Genomic DNA, 17,768 nt, shown 5'->3' on the forward strand with positions numbered 1-17,768 from the left:
GAGCCCCGATATACACGAGAAGAAAAAAACACATGATTTATGTTGTTTTTATAACAAAATTATCCCTAAAAATATTAGAAAACAAAACCAAATATGAATGCATCAACCCGCCCAAAAATGACTCAAGCCTACGCGACGCGAATGCGTGTGCAAGCACTGCGCGTAGTATGCGGAGTGCACAATATGCACAATCAATGCATGGTTTGGATTTTTCTAACAATTGCTCTGATTGGTTCGCACTATCTAAGAGTGAATGAATAAGTAATAACACATGATTTTGGTCCAATTTTAATTTGTTATTCTTTGCCAAAATGTATTAAATAATATTTAGTTACAACTGTCCAGGTTTTCTAGTCATTTTAAGCTGAAATAATGAGGTAAAATGAAAGAAACATCACTTGTCGCTTAACTGTGGATTTTAGTATGAATTAAATGCACTTGCTTGACATTGGCATTGTCGAGCCCTCTACCAAGTCAATGCATAATCTAAATACCATGCCGTAATGGTAATTAGATCAAGTAGTTGGGTTCGCCGTAATTGTAATTAGACCAAGTAATTGGGTTCAATATGGATGCTAATCTGCCAAAGACTGGTAATTAGGTTAGCTTGTTTTCTACCTACCTTCAGACCAGGTATGTTCTTATTTAGTGGGGATGCCTGTTGACTCATTCTGGATATAGAGGGCTGTGTTGGTGACAGCTGAATGTGTGTAGTGACCAGCTGATTGCTGTTTGACCCACTAGTTTGTTTGATTAGGGTACTGGTCTTGTTGGTGGGTTGCAGGATCATACCCCCTGATGGTCTTGACACTGCTACCGATTGCTGCGTTGCTGGTGTAATGGACGCATTTGATGTGACACTCTGTGCGGCAGCAAGCTGTGAAGTGAGGGGTCAAGGCACAGGAAAGATATCATTATCAGAAAGTTCAAGATCGATGAGCAGAAATTTTGTTAGATGAAGATGAGCAGAAATTTTCCCCACACATATTGGTAAAGATTGAAGTAGCCTGCTATTTTCACTTTAAAATGTATCCCCTCCCCTGAATTATCTTATTCCAAATCTATCCTAGCATTTTTTTTTAATCAGTCGTAAAATACAGAATGGCATTTCCAGTCTTTTAAAGATAAAATATATAAATTTATGAAGATAAACAATGCTTTATTTAACAACTGTACTAGTGCATGTTGGTTTGTTGTAAAAAGTAATGCTCTGAAGTATTTTTATGACAGCCCTACTCTAATGGATAGATTGCATGTTCAGTTCAACAATGATAATGGTTAATGTAAAAAAGCCAGTTCAGGTAAAGGGGCAGTCTTTAGGAGAACTTTTCTCTAAGGCGACCAAAAAACAAAAACAGACAAACTTGTTCTAAGGGTGGAAAGACTTGCAAAGTAGGGTAAGTTGGTCAGGATTTTCTTTTTTTAAATTTTTTTATAAAGAGGCTAAAAAAGCTCCAAAGACTCTAAAAAGCTCTGGAATATTGACAAAGTTGACAATTTTTGCAAACATATTTTTTTTTAAATTTCAGTCAATATCCATCTACTTCCACCAAAAGTACAGGTAAAAGAAAACAATCACCACAATGCAAAATATGGGTCTGTTAGGCCCATAGAACCAGGGTTTTTGTCATCCCCTAAATATATTAGACAAAACAAAAATTATGTCTCACCGCTACTACACACATTTGTTTTGCAGTGTGCATTTCTGAGATCTGGTACCTGGAACTCGTTCTGTCTTGGAGAAATTGGCCAATTAAATTTTATACAAAAATATCTGCAAAAATGTGTTATTGGAAAAACTGCTTAATTAAATTCAAATTTGGGAAAATATTTCATAATGTATATAAGAATGTAATTTTTGAAAGTTTCAAGCTTATTTTGACTGAGTTCGAGTCAGGTAAAAAAACGAAGAAAAAAATAAGGAAAACAGCTCATTCAGCATTGAGACATACTTTTTTTGGCCTAGTAAGCAAGCGTAACAGCACCTCAACAACATGGTCCAATATTGGCATATCACAATGGTGATTTTGAAAATGAGAGATGCTGGTAAACTTTGATCAGCAACTTTTTGTCTCTTGAAATATCGTATTTTGATTCTAGTCACATCTACATGTACTTGAAAATCAAACAAGCAAGCACGGGTTTGTCACTTACTTGTGTGTTACTGTGCATGATGAGTGCATGTAATCTGTGGATGACTTTATTCTTATCCTGCATGTACTGCTGCAGCTGATTCTTCTGCACCTCATTGCAGTTTGCCATACTTGATAACCTATGAATGTTTTCATGCAGCATCTGCAAGTTACGTGATCCCTGGACGACTTTATTCTCAATCTGCAGGTACTGCTGCAGCTGCTGCTTCTGCTCCTCATTGGGGTTTGGCATGCTGGATAACCTATGAATGTTTTTATGCAGCATCTCCAAGTTACGTGATCCCTGGACGACTTTATTCTTAATCTGCAGGTACTGCTGCAGCTGTTGCTTCTGCTCCTCATTGGGGTTTGGCACGCTGGATAACCTATGAATGTTTTTATCCAGCATCAGCAAAAAGTGCTGTGTTTGTAATAACTGTTGAAGGAAAAATAATGTTACACTGTTATGGTGGTTAATACACATTAAACGTAAAAGTGGTATGACTTGGGAAACATTTGCAAGACATTTTATGTAAATTTTCTATTTTGTGTGTGACTACTTGGACACAAACAAATTATACAATGTGCAATCCCTATGCACAAAATACTCATCTTTTGTTCTTTTGCGAAGAATAGATACATGTACAAGGAGATTCTCGAACCACCCGTCTCACCTGCTTTCGCAACTGACTGCTTTTGCGCTGACCTTGGGTCAGCGCAAAAGCACGCTGGATAACCTATGAACCTTGGGCAGATCTTGACATTTTGGGTCTCGCCTCAGTGGAAATTCCCACCAAATTTTATAAACCTGCAACAATTTGTGGCAATTTGGCCCTGGATGACCCCGAATGACCCCAAAATGACCGTGACATATTTTGTCTCACTTAGGTGGTAACTCCCACCAAATTTCATGAAAATGTAAAAATCTATGGCGATTTGACCCGAATGACCCCGAATGACTTTGACATTTTTAGTATCGCCTCAGTGGTAGTTCCTACCAAAATTTCATAAACCTGCAACAATTCATGGCAATTTGGCCCTGGATGACATCATTAGACCATGTTAGTTTTGAAAGTTAGCAGCAAGATCTTGAACAGTGCACGATGTTTAACTACTAACCAATGTAGCTTCCGGAGGACAGGTGTAATGTGGTCACGGCGATTGGTGAGAGTAACAAGTCTTGCTGCTGCATTTTGGATATGTTGAAGAGGTGCAATGTCACAAGATGGTAAACCATAATGGAGACTATTGTTGCAGTCCAAGCGGGAGGATATGAAGGCATGAACCAGGCGCTCGGTGGAGCTCTGATCCAGGTATTTCCTGAGCTTGCCAATTTTATATACACCATAAGAGGCAGACCGACAGACATTGCGAATGTGTTGTTTCATTTGTAAGGTACTATTTATGATGACACCAAGGTCTTTTAGCAGAAGAGGAAGACTGCATTCAGTCGCACATGGTATGATACAGAGACCGTAAAAAATTCCGGCTTTCCACCTATGACCTGCCCGGGTTAGTCGAAATCATCCAATTGGAGGCACCCTTATAGTCTTTCTTCCCAGATGGTGATTGCGAGATTTTGTATTTATTAAATTACAGAAAAATATGAAAATTACAGAAAAATATGGAAGCTTTGGCAAATCTGGAAAAAAATGCGGAATTCCGTATAAATATAGAAAATGGTAGCTTCCCCGTAGGTCTTGCGGATCCCCAGTAACAGCTCCAGATGGACGGACACACACACCCACACCCCAACAGAAAGAAAAGTGATTATTCTCATTCTGAACACACAGTGCTTATCAATGGAAGCACAGCGCTAGTTCTCTTGTTTGAGAATGCTTTGTGTACAAATCAATATGGTATGCAATTGAGCAAACTACAACTTTGAATTTGCATCTTCCTTGAGTTTTTGGATTGTTGTGTCTTTATTTCTTGAACGATTTCAACAAATGAGGTCTTAATTTCGAGCTAATTATGACATATTTGTCTTTGTTTAGGATATACAGTGGGTGAACATAACTGGTACTATAATTCTTTTTAGCACTGTAGTTCAGGCGGAACAAAAAATGGGCAAAATATTAGTAAAAAGATAATTGGCACCCGAGACAAATATAACTCAAGAGATAGGAATAACCCACTCATCAAAGAAGCTCCTACTCAGGATTGATATGCAAATACAACTTGCTATGTCTGTTGGGCCAGAGCATTCAGTTTAATTTAGCACATAACCTTGATGAGAGAGTTTAGTCAGGGTATTTGTAAAGGAGTATAGTTCACATGTGTACAATGTCATTTTTCAAAATAAGTGAAGAGAAGTTAAGACCTACAAAATAAACCAATTTTGTATGCTGATACTGGGTTTTTACATTTCAGAAGAATTTGTGCAAATTTAAATCTACTAATAACATTCTTGGACATGTATAAAATGTAATGGGGTTTGCTTCCTATCTCATCATACCTATAGGTATATTTGTCTCAGGTTGGCACTGCATTTTGTTGCAAGTACCGTACTGACGTGAGTATAGTCCCACCTTCAAGTAAAGTCCCACCAACAAATTGTCTAAAAAATTTCAGAAAGTTAAAAAAAATATATATATTTTTTTGGCTTTGGAGTGTCCCTGGACCTAGAGCTAAATGCTAGGATCATTCATGGTTGATTAAAAAAAAATTGTAGGCCTATGTGTTTTGAATAAATTTGTACTCGTGTCATACTCTATTAATGATTTCAAAATGCATTGAATTTGTATGTCCCACCCCCTAATTTTGAAAAAATGTTCACCCAAAAACAAGGTGGGTACGGTACATTGAAAATCAGTGGCAGTGAAAATAAGTTCATTTTTCACAGTTACCACTGAGTATTTTCTGTGTAACTTACTTTCATATGGCATGACGGGCCATGCTCTGGGACACGCCCATTGCACACTAAATTTCACCCTTGCTCTCAAGAGCACATAAAGTGCAAAATTAGTATTTCCAGAACTATCTAAGTACTTACCGTAAATGATTCTCTTATGCCACGAAATTGTGATTTTAATTCTGTTTGTGCAGCAAATGATATAAGATCTATCACTTCAGTAGAGGCATTTTGTAGACCATGTGTTTGACCTAGGAACAATAATTATGAAAAATGATAATTACAAAAACAATACTGCCATGATCTCTTTCACACTTCCTGAACCTTAAGATGTTTTATACTAACACAAAAACAGTTCAAACTTTTGGTCAACATTCTTTTCTCAAGTCAAAGATGTTTGTAGTTAAGATGAAGGCATTGCCACAAGACAATTTCAAATTTAGAGCAACTGACAGGGCATACATTGCAGTTTATGTGCCCTATCCAAATTGGAGAGGTGAGTCAAACATGTATGCAACATATGTAAAGTACAGACTCCCCTTCCCCATCTTTCAATGTTGGAGAGTCTCACAGACCTGTTGATAACATGATTTTTGATTTGTGAAATCTTTATTGAGGGATTTAAACTACTTCAGTGGCAAGCACTGCTTTCCAAGCAGGCCCTCATACAATATAAATATTTACAACATTATTACAGAATATTTACAAAATAACATGATATTTAAAATGTATACAAAAACATCAATAATAAGTATGAAAAAAAATAAATGCATCCCAAGTACATGAACGATATAAATCTAAAAAATACATACAAAATAAAATAAATGATTATGATTTAGCAGAAGTAATGATGCATGTCTTGAATTGATGCAAAGACAGAGTTTCAAGGTTTACACGATATGATGGTGATAAGTTATTCCATAAGTTTGCAGCTCTTACAATAAATGTACGTTTACCACTATTAGAATTGTATTTAGGCACGATCAATGTGTTAGAAGAATGACTCCTTGTATTGTGATCATGAGCATTATGAACAAATTCAAATTGATTACATAAATATTCAGGACAAATATTTTTGATACATTTAAAGGTAAGAATAATCATGTGATTAGACCATCTATCACAAAGTTTAATCCAATTTAAAGAATTTAACATATCATCTACTGGTGTTCTGATATCAGCAAAGAGAATTGTTCTAGCTAATCTGTTGTGAAGTACTTGAAGCTGATATTGATTGGTTGCAGAACAGTTAGACCAAACACTGCTGGCATAGTCGAAATGTGGAATTACAAGTGCATTAGAGAGCATAACTAATAACTAGCATGGCTTTGTCCAACATTGAATTGGGGAGCGGCGGCAGAGATATACCAAAAGAAAGACAAAGTGTGCCAACATTTTTCCATGTTTGTAGTCAGAGGGCCTTTGAATATTTAATGCTTAAGTTTCCAGGAACTTCCTTTCAGACATCTTGATGTTCATGTCACACATGGTCAATATCACATTGCTTCAACCAAATGTTCAGTAACCACATATTTTAGTTGCAATAATAATAATAAACAAGGGCTTTATAAAGTGCTATTATTGCCATAGGATGCAAAGTGCTAAGAAGAGGAAGCAAAGTACAAAGAAGAGACAACAAGAAACCATAGACTAGATATTTGGGAAGAGGTGGGTTTTCAGGAGATTCTTGAAAGAATTGATACGAAGATGATTCAAAGTTGGGGGGGTAGATATGGCCCTCACACCCAGCATACTTACTTACAAGTTCTAACGATGACAAGGGAGTTGCCAGCAGCTGAATGGAGAGAGTAGATGGATTTCTGTGTGTGAAGCAGAGAGGAAAGGTAGCCAGGGGTAGAGAACTTGGGCATTTGTAGGTGTAAACAAAAATACTGAACTTGATTTGTTCAATTACCAGGAGCTAGCAAAAAACTCAGCAAGAAAGGGGGAGGTGAAGTAAGTGAACTCAGTAATGATCTCAGTATCTTGATGGTGTTCACCTCGTAACTTACATGATCTGTTAACACGTTCCTTTAAGGCATCTTGATTGAGAAATATCCTTTCCTCAATATACGGTAAGGTCTGACGCAGTAATGGCAAGCTTTTCTGTGAAGTATAAAGTATAAAATATTGGTAAAACAGTGAAGTTAACTTCTTGAGGTTCTTGACCCTCATCCCCCATTTTTCTTCATCAAAATTGAGAATTTGGTATCAAAAGAAAGCTCACATTTTTCTCATTACCCCAATAAAATTTAACGCAGGATACATGTTTTGTTTGTGAACATTACATGGTGAATTGCGCTAACCACACCAGAAGTGTAAGTACTATCCTATGGGGCATTAACATAAATGTTTTTGCTTTTCATATCACAACCGCTGGAGCAATACAACTTTGGAAATATATCTTAATGGTAGGCCTCAATGTAAGTGAGAAAACAGAACATGAAAAAATTGGACCACGCCCCTTTAATGGATACAGACTCTTGATAATAAAATATGATTGCCGTGTTACAAATGCCCACTTTTCACCATGATAAAGACCACATGGCAGGCAAAAGCCCATTATTTTACCTTGTTTGTAATTATGTAAATTAAAGTTATGGCAATTATATTTTTTGGACCCGTGGATAACATTTGCATTTGTGGGCAATGTCCAATTTGATTTTGTGGAATTTTATGGGTAAAATGTACTTGTATTAAATAGTCACTTGGACCTGAGAATTATACAGGGTGTCCCAAAACGTTGGATACCATTTTAAACGTTCATATCTCTAGTATACAGCAACCGACCATAAACATGAAGCTACCTTTTCACAGAAAAAACTTGTGCAATTATTTTGACACCAAATTTGATATATATAATAAATCCACAGACATAATAAATAATCTACGATGAAACAGGTGGGCATATCACACACAAAACTATACAATAAGTTTACAGTACATGTCCGGATCCCAAGTATCCAATACCTCCTCTCAACATTGAGACCAATTTCCCCCATTCAGTTCAGCTGCAATATCAAAATTCTCATATTATAATAACAGACTATCAAGATGATAATTATACAACACCACAGAATGTGTACTTAAGCTCTGATTTTATTCTGAAATCAAGCCTGTATCTTCTAAAGTTGTGTAATATTCCATCCATCAAGTCTATGCTCTGTCACAAGACTCCTTCACCAGGACTATCAACACATAACTCTCAATATAAGTCACAGTGGATGAGGAAAGACAGGGAGGTCATTGAATACAAGCGTTGTTTCTTTTTATAAACTGCAAAGTGCAAGCCCAAGGAAAACAATCGGTTGTTTTCCATTAAAAGTGTTCCAAAGTCTAGGCATATGCTAGGTGCTTCATCATCAGTATGACCGACACCGGGGGTGAAAACGCTCTTTGCATATATAACCCTTGTTAGGTTAGATTGGATATAAGAAATGATTTCAATCTACCATCATCAACTATATCACAACAGAATAAGATAATGATTTACCTTGAAATTTCACAAGTAAAGAAGGTCAAGAGAGAAGTTTAAAATTCAATTTCAGAATTCTCAAAGAGAAACACATGTTTCTTCTTACTACAATTGACATGTTGCATTTGAGGTGTACTTTTGATTGGTCTTGTATGTTGAAGTAGAGAAGGAAAATGTAATATGTTTGGTATCAAAATAATTGCAAAAACTTACTCTTTCCAAATATGTATTTTTATTTCCCCTCGGGCAATCCTTGTAAAAGATATGACGGTTCAAAATGGAATTGAGACTTTTGGGACACCCTGTAGTACTTGGGTAGTATATAGACTGCATGAAGCGCAACTTCAACCTCTCTCTACCTATACTTTGCTTCTTCTCATTTCCATCCTTTTTCTCTTGCACGCTTTCGTCTGCATGCCCCCTTCACTCTCTTGCTTTGCTATTCTAAATGGTTGTAGGTACAGGTGGCAATTCCATCAGCCACCCTAGTTCCCTAGTTTGCCTATCTGCAGTTATCCAAGTCCCATGTCCTCGAAGACTGACATGCATTAAAATAAATCGCGTACTGCCTGGATGTACTTAGCTTTGCGGCCGAGTAAAACAGAGATGGGGCAATGGGGCAACACTATATGGCCACAGGGGCTATAGGAAATTAGGCATAACATGTACTTTCTCCCTATAAAATGCCTCCAGTCTCAAACATTGGGGGTTTTGAGTAAATGGTCATCAAAATTCTATATTTTCCTGGTCTTAATCAATCGTGAATAAGACAGGGTTCAAGATCTGACTTTGGTTTGATTGGCATAAGTAGAAAAAATAAAGTTGCATAAAATATGAAATAAAATATTTCTAGACCAAAATTTGTCAGAAATACAAAATGTGACACTTTTTTTGTATGGAGATGACTTGGATGATGGGAGAGGCCAAAACTAGCTTGAAGGACCGCCTGATTAAAAAGTACTTATCTAAATAAAATAAACCTATTATATAATTTTCAAGTATCATATATCATTTTCTTTCATCTTATAAATAGTTCAATATGTTTTAAACAAATACTGCCGTCAAATCCCGATGTTGGTTTTGGCTATAGGCCTCGGTACTGCGTGCGCGGCGCTTATTTTAAATAGGCCTATTTGAAATCGATCCACTACATTGTCAACTTTTTTTTTTTTTTTGGTTTTTGACTGGTACTGCATTGTATTATCCCTGTCCTGATTGATCCTTTCCTGCCCTGCCCTGTCTCGTCTTGTCCTGTCTTGTACTGTTCTGTCTTGTCATGTTCGCCCCCTCCCTATTCTAATATTTCACTTCCAAATTTGCTAAGGTGGGACTAGCCTTAAAGCCCTTTGGGCTTATTTGGCCTCTCCTTCACATGTTTTTTTTTTTCACCCTTTCATATTATTCTCTTTCGCTTTCAAAATCTACTGAGTTACTGGTACTTTAATTAACTTTTGTACAAATTAAATTTGTATCATTAATTGAATTGCTATTTAATCATAATCTTGCTGTGTAAATATTTTTATATAAATTTGTCCTACTATATATAATTTAGAAAATTGCGATTGTGATTTGCAATATAACCATTTAATTCTGTATTATCCTTCAGATACATTTCATTATGTTACCAACTTAATTAAATTTGTTTTTGTTATTGATGCTTAAATTTTGTATATAATACATATTATATATATATATATGATTTTGGAAATATTGTTATCTATATATATGTGAAATCATGTGTGAATAAATTGAATGAATGAATGAATGAATGAAAGAGGCTCAATCGACTTGATTGTGCCTGTGTGCATGCATGTACCCCATGGCTGTTTTGAGGTCATCAAATTTCCTGTGCTTCTTGGTCTATGGTTGCATCAACTTGCACTGCTGCAAATCTACGCTCAAATTGGTTCATACACAGTAGATGTTGGTCATATGATTGGGCAATAGCAGTGGACCGAAAACTAACAATTTTGCTTTAAAATGGATCTGCAACTTACTTTGAAAAAAAAAATTCTAATATGTTATGCAGTTTGACCTAATTTAATTTTAATGCCATATAGTTGTTGGAATATATCTTGGGCATAATATATCAACTTTTCAAACCTATTGCTCTCTTCAGGTTTTTTTTTTCCCAGTTTCTGAAAAAGACTGAAAATACATGAAATTTGAAAGGCTTAAATTGAAGAAGAAAAAAAATGTCTAAAGATTTTTGAAGTTTGACCAAAAATGAACACAGTTTTAAACAAATAAATAAACAAATACTCAGTGGTTTCACCTATCTGGGATGAGCTATTCTTGAATTTTGGCTCTATGAAGGTCAAAAAAATATAATAAACCTGCAACAATTTTTGGCGATTTAACTCCAAATGACCCCAAAATGACCTTGATATTTTTTATCTCGCTACGGTGGTCGTTTCCACCAAATTTCATGAACCTGCAACAATCTATGGCAATTTGACCCTGGATGACCCTGAATAACCCTAAAATGACCTTGTCATTGTTTAAATTTGAGCTTTATTGAACCACTTTGTGACCCGCTCGTAAAACCCAAAACAGTGCCACCAATGTCAAGCTCCAACAGGAAGCAGACGAGGAGGACTGGGAGAATTGGTCAGTCGATTTGAGAAAATAATTCTTTGTTTTACTGGTAACCAGTGGAGAGACAGCAAGACACCATTAGAGGACTAATCTGTCCGCAAGCAAAGACTAGCCGTACGTGCAGCCTTATTTTGTAATCGCTGCAAGTGGTTGCTTGAACATCAAGAGTTATTTAACATGTTAGGGGCGCCGGTCTTTTGAGGGTGCCTGTGTGATTGCACCTACCCCATCACATGCCTAAAGTGATCATGAAGAGCGCGATTTACAAAACAGCTAAATGTTTATGCAGTACATTTTACTTCCCAAGATTGTGATTCAAATCACACACCTTTGCACACCTCAACATCTTGAAGAATGTGATTTGCAGCACACCTGGAATGTTTAAAAAAAAGACCTGAAGTTTTCATTAGACATTCCTTGATAGATAATGTACACAGTGATTACTAACCTTAAGAAATGGTACCAGGTATGGTTGGGGTGAGGAGTGCAACTCCTTTTGAAGCTTCTGAGTAAATTCCTCTGGTTCTGTTCTACCATCCTAAAAAGATATCATTTTATACTGTGAGTGTAACATTAAATCTAGTATATTATTTTAAAATCAAGTCTACATTTATAACCATATTGTCAAAAACAATAAGGAAGTATTAGATCTATCCCAATACTACTAAAAGTACAGATCTCATATATTTCATTTAATGAAGTCATCAATCCTTTCTCTAGCCCTTTCTGCATATAGAGTCAATAGAAAGTTTCAACTGCAATTGGAGGTCCCTGATTCAACCATCTCAAAATTCCACTGATTGCTCTTTCGAACTTTTATTACTTCCATCACATCTTTACTTAACCCATGAAGACAAATGAGTCACTTCTATAGAAATACTTCCCTTGTTTTTGACAATATAGTTATATATGATCTTTTTGTGAATTGGTAATAAAGGTCTATAATAGCCTGATGTGGACTGATGTAAGTGTAAACAAACCAGATAACACTGCCCGGATGTTGAACACATAATACTTTTTTCCCTGAGGTGCATTTTTGACTTTTATTCACACCCATGCTGACAAAATACATAAACTATAATATTACCTAGTAGAATATATACTTTCACATGAAAAATTTTTTAAATGGAATTTCTTACCAGACTTCTTAGCCCGTCCTTGATTAGTAATAAAATTTTAAGTACCGGGTGTCCCCCAAAAAAAGCTAGATGTAGATTTCTGAAAATAATCTAAGTTAATGTTAACAAATACAAATGAACTTTTCATGACAAAATCTATGTACCCTCTACTAGTACCCCTGTGATTGTCAAGTTACATATACTAAATCTGCATTCCATGCATTCCTGAGTAAGCTGTTTACATGACATAATGCAACACAAGGTTCATTTACCACCGTGCATTTGGTGGGGCACTTGAGTAGGCCCAACCATAGCATGGCAGATGCAGTTCATTCTGATCAATAGAGAATAAAACTTGTTCAGTTTTACGTCAAGTGTTCAGTCAGAAAATGAACAAATATTCTTACAGTATAGAACTCGGCTGCGATTTGCAAAAGGTTGTTATTAATTGCATTATGTTGATGACAGGAGAAACAGCATGCAGAAATGCTTTTACCAAAAATGTGTTACTCTCTATCATGGAAATTATTTCCATGTCTCTATATGACCATCTCCCTTTATTTGTTACCACCAAGAGTCAAGAAGCTCTAAAACTGATTTGTTTTTAGATGTGCAATATTAAATTTGTCAATATGGTTCTTTAGTGCAATTAGTTCAACCATGAAAACAATAAGAGAAAAATAAAGAGTAATAAGAAAACATATGAAAACAAAGATGTGCTTGCGTTCAACTTTCAATGTACGTTATTTTGACACCCCTGTCATCGTGCAGTCATAATTGCTTTTAAAATACAGAGTTGAAACTTAGCAGGAAATTTCAAGGATGAATAAATAATATCTGAAAAAATTACAGTGTTTTGTTTTACCATCTCAAAATTTTCAACATGTAACCTTTTTATGGGACATCTTTTATACATATAAAATATTGTAGCTGTGTGCAAAGAGAGTGAAAACATACTTTATACTCTATACCTTTTTGTAACTATTTGTCATAGTTTGGTGTGTGCTAGAATAATTGATTTATACAGCTATTTTGATTATATTTTGGTTACAATAGGCTTGTTCAGACGGTCGCTTGTAAAGTCGCTTGTAACTGCATTCGAATGTAAACTTGCATGTAGTGCCCATCTAAACGCACTCGCATGTAGCTACATGCAAGTTACAAGTGACGATTTTACATGTAAGATATCTTACATGTAGCGAGCTACATTCGAATGTAAGGTCAGTGTGAACAAGACTTGCATGTAAACTCGCTTGTAAGCGTGACCTTGATGACCCAATCCTATTCTGATTGTGCATAATCATGGCATAATTTACCAGTGAAGGTCACTCTTACTTTTGAGTTGGCTTACAAGTAAGTCCTGTGTGGACACACACTCGCTTGTAGCATAATTTAATTGCTGGCTCGCTTGTAAGTAACATTCAAAAGTAGGCTACCGTCTAAACACACCTAATGTATTCCTCAAGTCATAAGAATTCAGAAAATGCTAAGGTGGTGAAAAGTGTTTGTGTATCGCGCAAACATTTGCATTATAATGCTAAGATTCTAAGGGGGTGAAAAGTTCATCTGTTTTTTTGGGTTTTTTTCATTTTTTGATCATGCTTTGGGTCTACTGTTGCCCAACCATAACTTATTAGTTAACCTAATAAAGGTCCTGCTATTCAGATTCAGTAAAAATGCCCTTTTGACATATATTTGCATATTTTAGAAATTGAGATGCATTATTTGGCCTCCAAAATTGCAAATTGGTGAGCCCTAGAGTACAAATATTAACTGTAACCTTGTGCTTTACTTACAAGTAGATTCTGCACCAAATGTTTGACATTTTGCACAGTTTCTGGAGCATGGATAGCATTGGATGCCAACTTAATCACAGTCATCAGGAAGTTCTTGCACTTCTTTGCCTTCTCAATTTCAGACTGAGACAATGGAATTTGCACTGGGGCTGTTTCTGATGAGGATGTACTCGGCTGTTGCAGTACATGTGCCACTGGCTGTGACATTTGTGCTTGGGGTGGCACACTTATAGTAACCTGATGGGTTCTTGGACCCCTTGGTGTAGTCCTCTGCTTGCTCTCAATTGTCATATTAGGTTGTCTAGGTTTGCTGACATTGACAGGTGTGTCTGCTTTCCCTGCCTCTTGTGTGATGGTTTGCTGATGAGGATGAATAATGGCAGGTGTTGGACTTCTAGTTGCTATAAGCTGATGAGTGCTGGGCTGAAAAAATAATAGATTGAAAGTTAACAAAAGTGTTGATGACTGCATTTATTAATCAACTTTGAACGTTAATTGAACAAAAACTGCCTATAGAAGCAGGAAATTATAAGTGGACAAGTGAAAACAAACAACAATAACAGGCCCAACATAAAAAGAAAAGTCTAAAAATGGGGTCGGGAAGACTGTGTGGACATACGCAACTGTGTAGGGAATTTCTACGAACATAAATTATCTGTCGTATCCAAATAAGGTAGATAATTATCCAAATAAGGCAAGTCATAATAAACAGCGCCGCTCATTATGACATCATTGATCAAGTGATGTTTCGGGAAATACAGAGCGCTGGGCATATCAATCGATATCCCGATTAGCAAACACTGACTTCCCATTGCAAACTAATGATGATACCCTTCCGGTGTCGTCTTATCTTGTACATGTGATCCCAGCACTCTATGTTTTGATCAAGGTTGTTTTTACCCCAGCGCATTTGGACAAATATTACCAAAGTTACAGCAATTTTTTCATCGCTGTTTTGCAGCTGTTGTTGTTGTGTTTGCAGCTGTTGTACGTGTTGTTGAGATTGTAACTGTTGTTGTTGCTGAGATTGCAACTGTTGATGTTGCTGTGTTTACAGCTGTTGTTGTTGTGTTTGCAGCTGTTGTACGTGTTGTTGAGATTGTAACTGATGTTGTTGCTGAGATTGCAACTGTTGATGTTGTTGTGTTTACAGCTGTTGTTGTTGTGTTTGCAGCTGTTGTACGTGTTGTTGAGATTGTAACTGATGTTGTTGCTGAGATGGCAACTGTTGATGTTGCTGTGTTTACAGCTTTTGTTGTTGCTGTTTGCAGCTGTTGTACGTGTTGTTGAGATTGTAACTGATGTTGTTGCTGAGATTGCAACTGTTGATGTTGCTGTGTTTACAGCTGTTGTTGCTGTGTTTGCAGCTGTTGTACGTGTTGTTGAGATTGTAACTGATGTTGTTGCTGAGATTGCAACTGTTGATGTTGCTGTGTTTACAGCTGTTGTTGTTGTGTTTGCAGCTGTTGTATGTGTTGTTGAGATTGTAATTGATGTTGTTGCTGAGATTGCAACTGTTGATGTTGCTGTGTTTACAGCTTTTGTTGTTGCTGTTTGCAGCTGTTGTACGTGTTGTTGAGATTGTAACTGATGTTGTTGCTGAGATTGCAACTGTTGATGTTGCTGTGTTTACAGCTGTTGTTGCTGTGTTTGCAGCTGTTGTAACGTGTTGTTGAGATTGTAACTGATGTTGTTGCTGAGATGGCAACTGTTGATGTTGCTGTGTTTACAGCTGTTGTTGTTGTGTTTTGTTGTACGTGTTGTTGAGATTGTAACTGATGTTGTTGCTGAGATTGCAACTGTTGATGTTGCTGTGTTTACAGCTGTTGTTGTTGTGTTTGTAGCTGTTGTATGTGTTGTTGAGATTGTAACTGTTGTTGTTGCTGAGATTGCAACTGTTGATGTTGCTGTGTTTACAGCTGTTGTTGTTGCTGTTTGCAGCTGTTGTACGTGTTGTTGAGATTGTAACTGATGTTGTTGCTGAGATTGCAACTGTTGATGTTGCGGTGTTTACAGCTGTTGTTGTTGTTGTGTTTGCAGCTGTTGTATGTGTTGTTGAGATTGTAATTGATGTTGTTGCTGAGATTGCAACTGTTGATGTTGCTGAATTTGCAGCTTTTGTTGTTGCTGTGTTTGCAGCTGTTGTACGTGTTGTTGAGATTGTAATTGATGTTGTTGCTGAGATTGCAACTGTTGATGTTGCTGAATTTGCAGCTGTTGTTGTTGCTGAGATTGCAAATGTTGTTGCTGCTGGCATTGCAGCTGTTGACATTGCTGAGATTGCAGCTGACTTAGTGACTGTTGTGTTGTGACTGCTGTATCTGCAGCAATGACACCTGTTGTTGAGACTGCTGCATTAGCTATTGTTGGTTTAGTTGCTGTAATTTTTGTGGCTGTTGCCGGACTGTAGTTTAGGATGGACCGATGATATGCTGTCCTGGTGCAGCTGTTGGCTTCTGAACCTAAATTTGAGGTTGCCTAACCTGTTGCTGGGAGCCTGGGATGTCTGCTGCTGCACTTGCGACTGTGCTGTAGACTGGTTGATAAGTAAATGAATAAGCGGATTTGAGTTGACAAATACTGTTTCAGCATGAACAACTTGAGTCTTTTAAAATAGGGACAGTGGTCCAAAACAGGTTGTCTGAAGATATGGGTAGTGAACACCACGCATGGTAAATATTAAGGTAATAAACCTTATGCTTGTAGTCGAGGTTCTACGGTATACAGTTTCCAAAAAGGTTTTAGAAAATGAACCCCAATTTGTGATGGTACAACAAAAGTGTACTAACTATCAAAATATCACACACAAAAATGTTGGACACAAGCACACCTTTATACGAGAGGATATTCATAAGTAGTGGTGGATACAATGAATAATGAGGTACACTTTAACACTACATTATTTTTGCTCACCTGGACGTTTTTACTAGATATTGAAAGTTATATCCCACTGTGTGTGATGTACCAAAATTTTATGGCCTGGGGACGGGGCTGTTGAAGAATTCCTCCTGCGTAATCTCTGCGTGTCGTAAAAGCCGACCTGAGCAAATCAATCTTTATTGCTCTTCCCAAGAAACCTGGCGCTGTGGATTGTGAACAACACCATACAATTGGCCTCATGAGTCATGTTACAAAGATAATTCTAAGAATCCTGTTACTCCGTGCAAGAAGTAGAATAAAACCTGAGATTGGTAAAGAGCAGTTCGGCTTTGTAGAAGATGCTGGTACCAGGAATGCAATTTATGTCTTGAGAATGATAACAGAGAGGGCGGTAGAGATGTAGAAGGATGTTTTCATGTGTTTCATTGACTACTCAAAAGCCTTTGACAAGATGAGACATGATCAGCTTTTTGAAAATCTTGATAAGCTAGACCTGCATGGAAAGGATCTACGACTGTTGCAGAACCTTTATTGGAACCAAACAGCATACATAAGGGTGGATGGAGATTGTAGTGGATATACAAGCATTAAGAGAGGAGTCAGACAAGGATGTATGATGTCACCAGATTACAGTGAGCTGATTCTAAGAGAGCTAGAAAAGGAAAAATGGTCTCAGTATAGGTGGACATAACATCATGAATATAAGATATGCAGATGACACTGTCCTATTAGCTGAGTCTGAGGAGGATCTGCAAAGGTTTCCTGATGTGGTGGTTCAGGAAAATGAGAGGAAAGGTTTATCGTTAAATTGCAAGAAGACAAAACGTATGGTGGACTTCGTGGTATCAAAGACTGAAAGCCCAACATGCATATTGAAGGTAAAAGATCAAAGTATTAAGAAAGTTTCCTCCTTCA

The 17,768-nt window shown here is 36.9% G+C and overlaps 1 protein-coding gene across 1 annotated transcript in view; it reads right to left on the reverse strand.

Annotated features, from left to right (window-relative positions):
• The window catches only part of LOC140151773 (uncharacterized), a 30,561-nt gene that overhangs the window by 9,757 nt on the left and 3,036 nt on the right, over positions 1-17,768 (reverse strand). Inside the window, exons 2-7 of the mRNA XM_072174110.1 lie at positions 13,974-14,396; positions 11,508-11,597; positions 6,999-7,092; positions 5,128-5,237; positions 2,155-2,568; positions 623-877 (exon numbers count right to left, since the gene is read on the reverse strand). Of these exons, the coding sequence (XP_072030211.1) occupies positions 623-877; positions 2,155-2,568; positions 5,128-5,237; positions 6,999-7,092; positions 11,508-11,597; positions 13,974-14,396 (1,386 nt within the window). The remainder of the gene's footprint in view (positions 1-622; positions 878-2,154; positions 2,569-5,127; positions 5,238-6,998; positions 7,093-11,507; positions 11,598-13,973; positions 14,397-17,768) is intronic.

Source organism: Amphiura filiformis, chromosome 5 (assembly GCF_039555335.1).
Source record: "Amphiura filiformis chromosome 5, Afil_fr2py, whole genome shotgun sequence".
NCBI classification, from domain to species: domain Eukaryota; kingdom Metazoa; phylum Echinodermata; class Ophiuroidea; order Amphilepidida; family Amphiuridae; genus Amphiura; species Amphiura filiformis.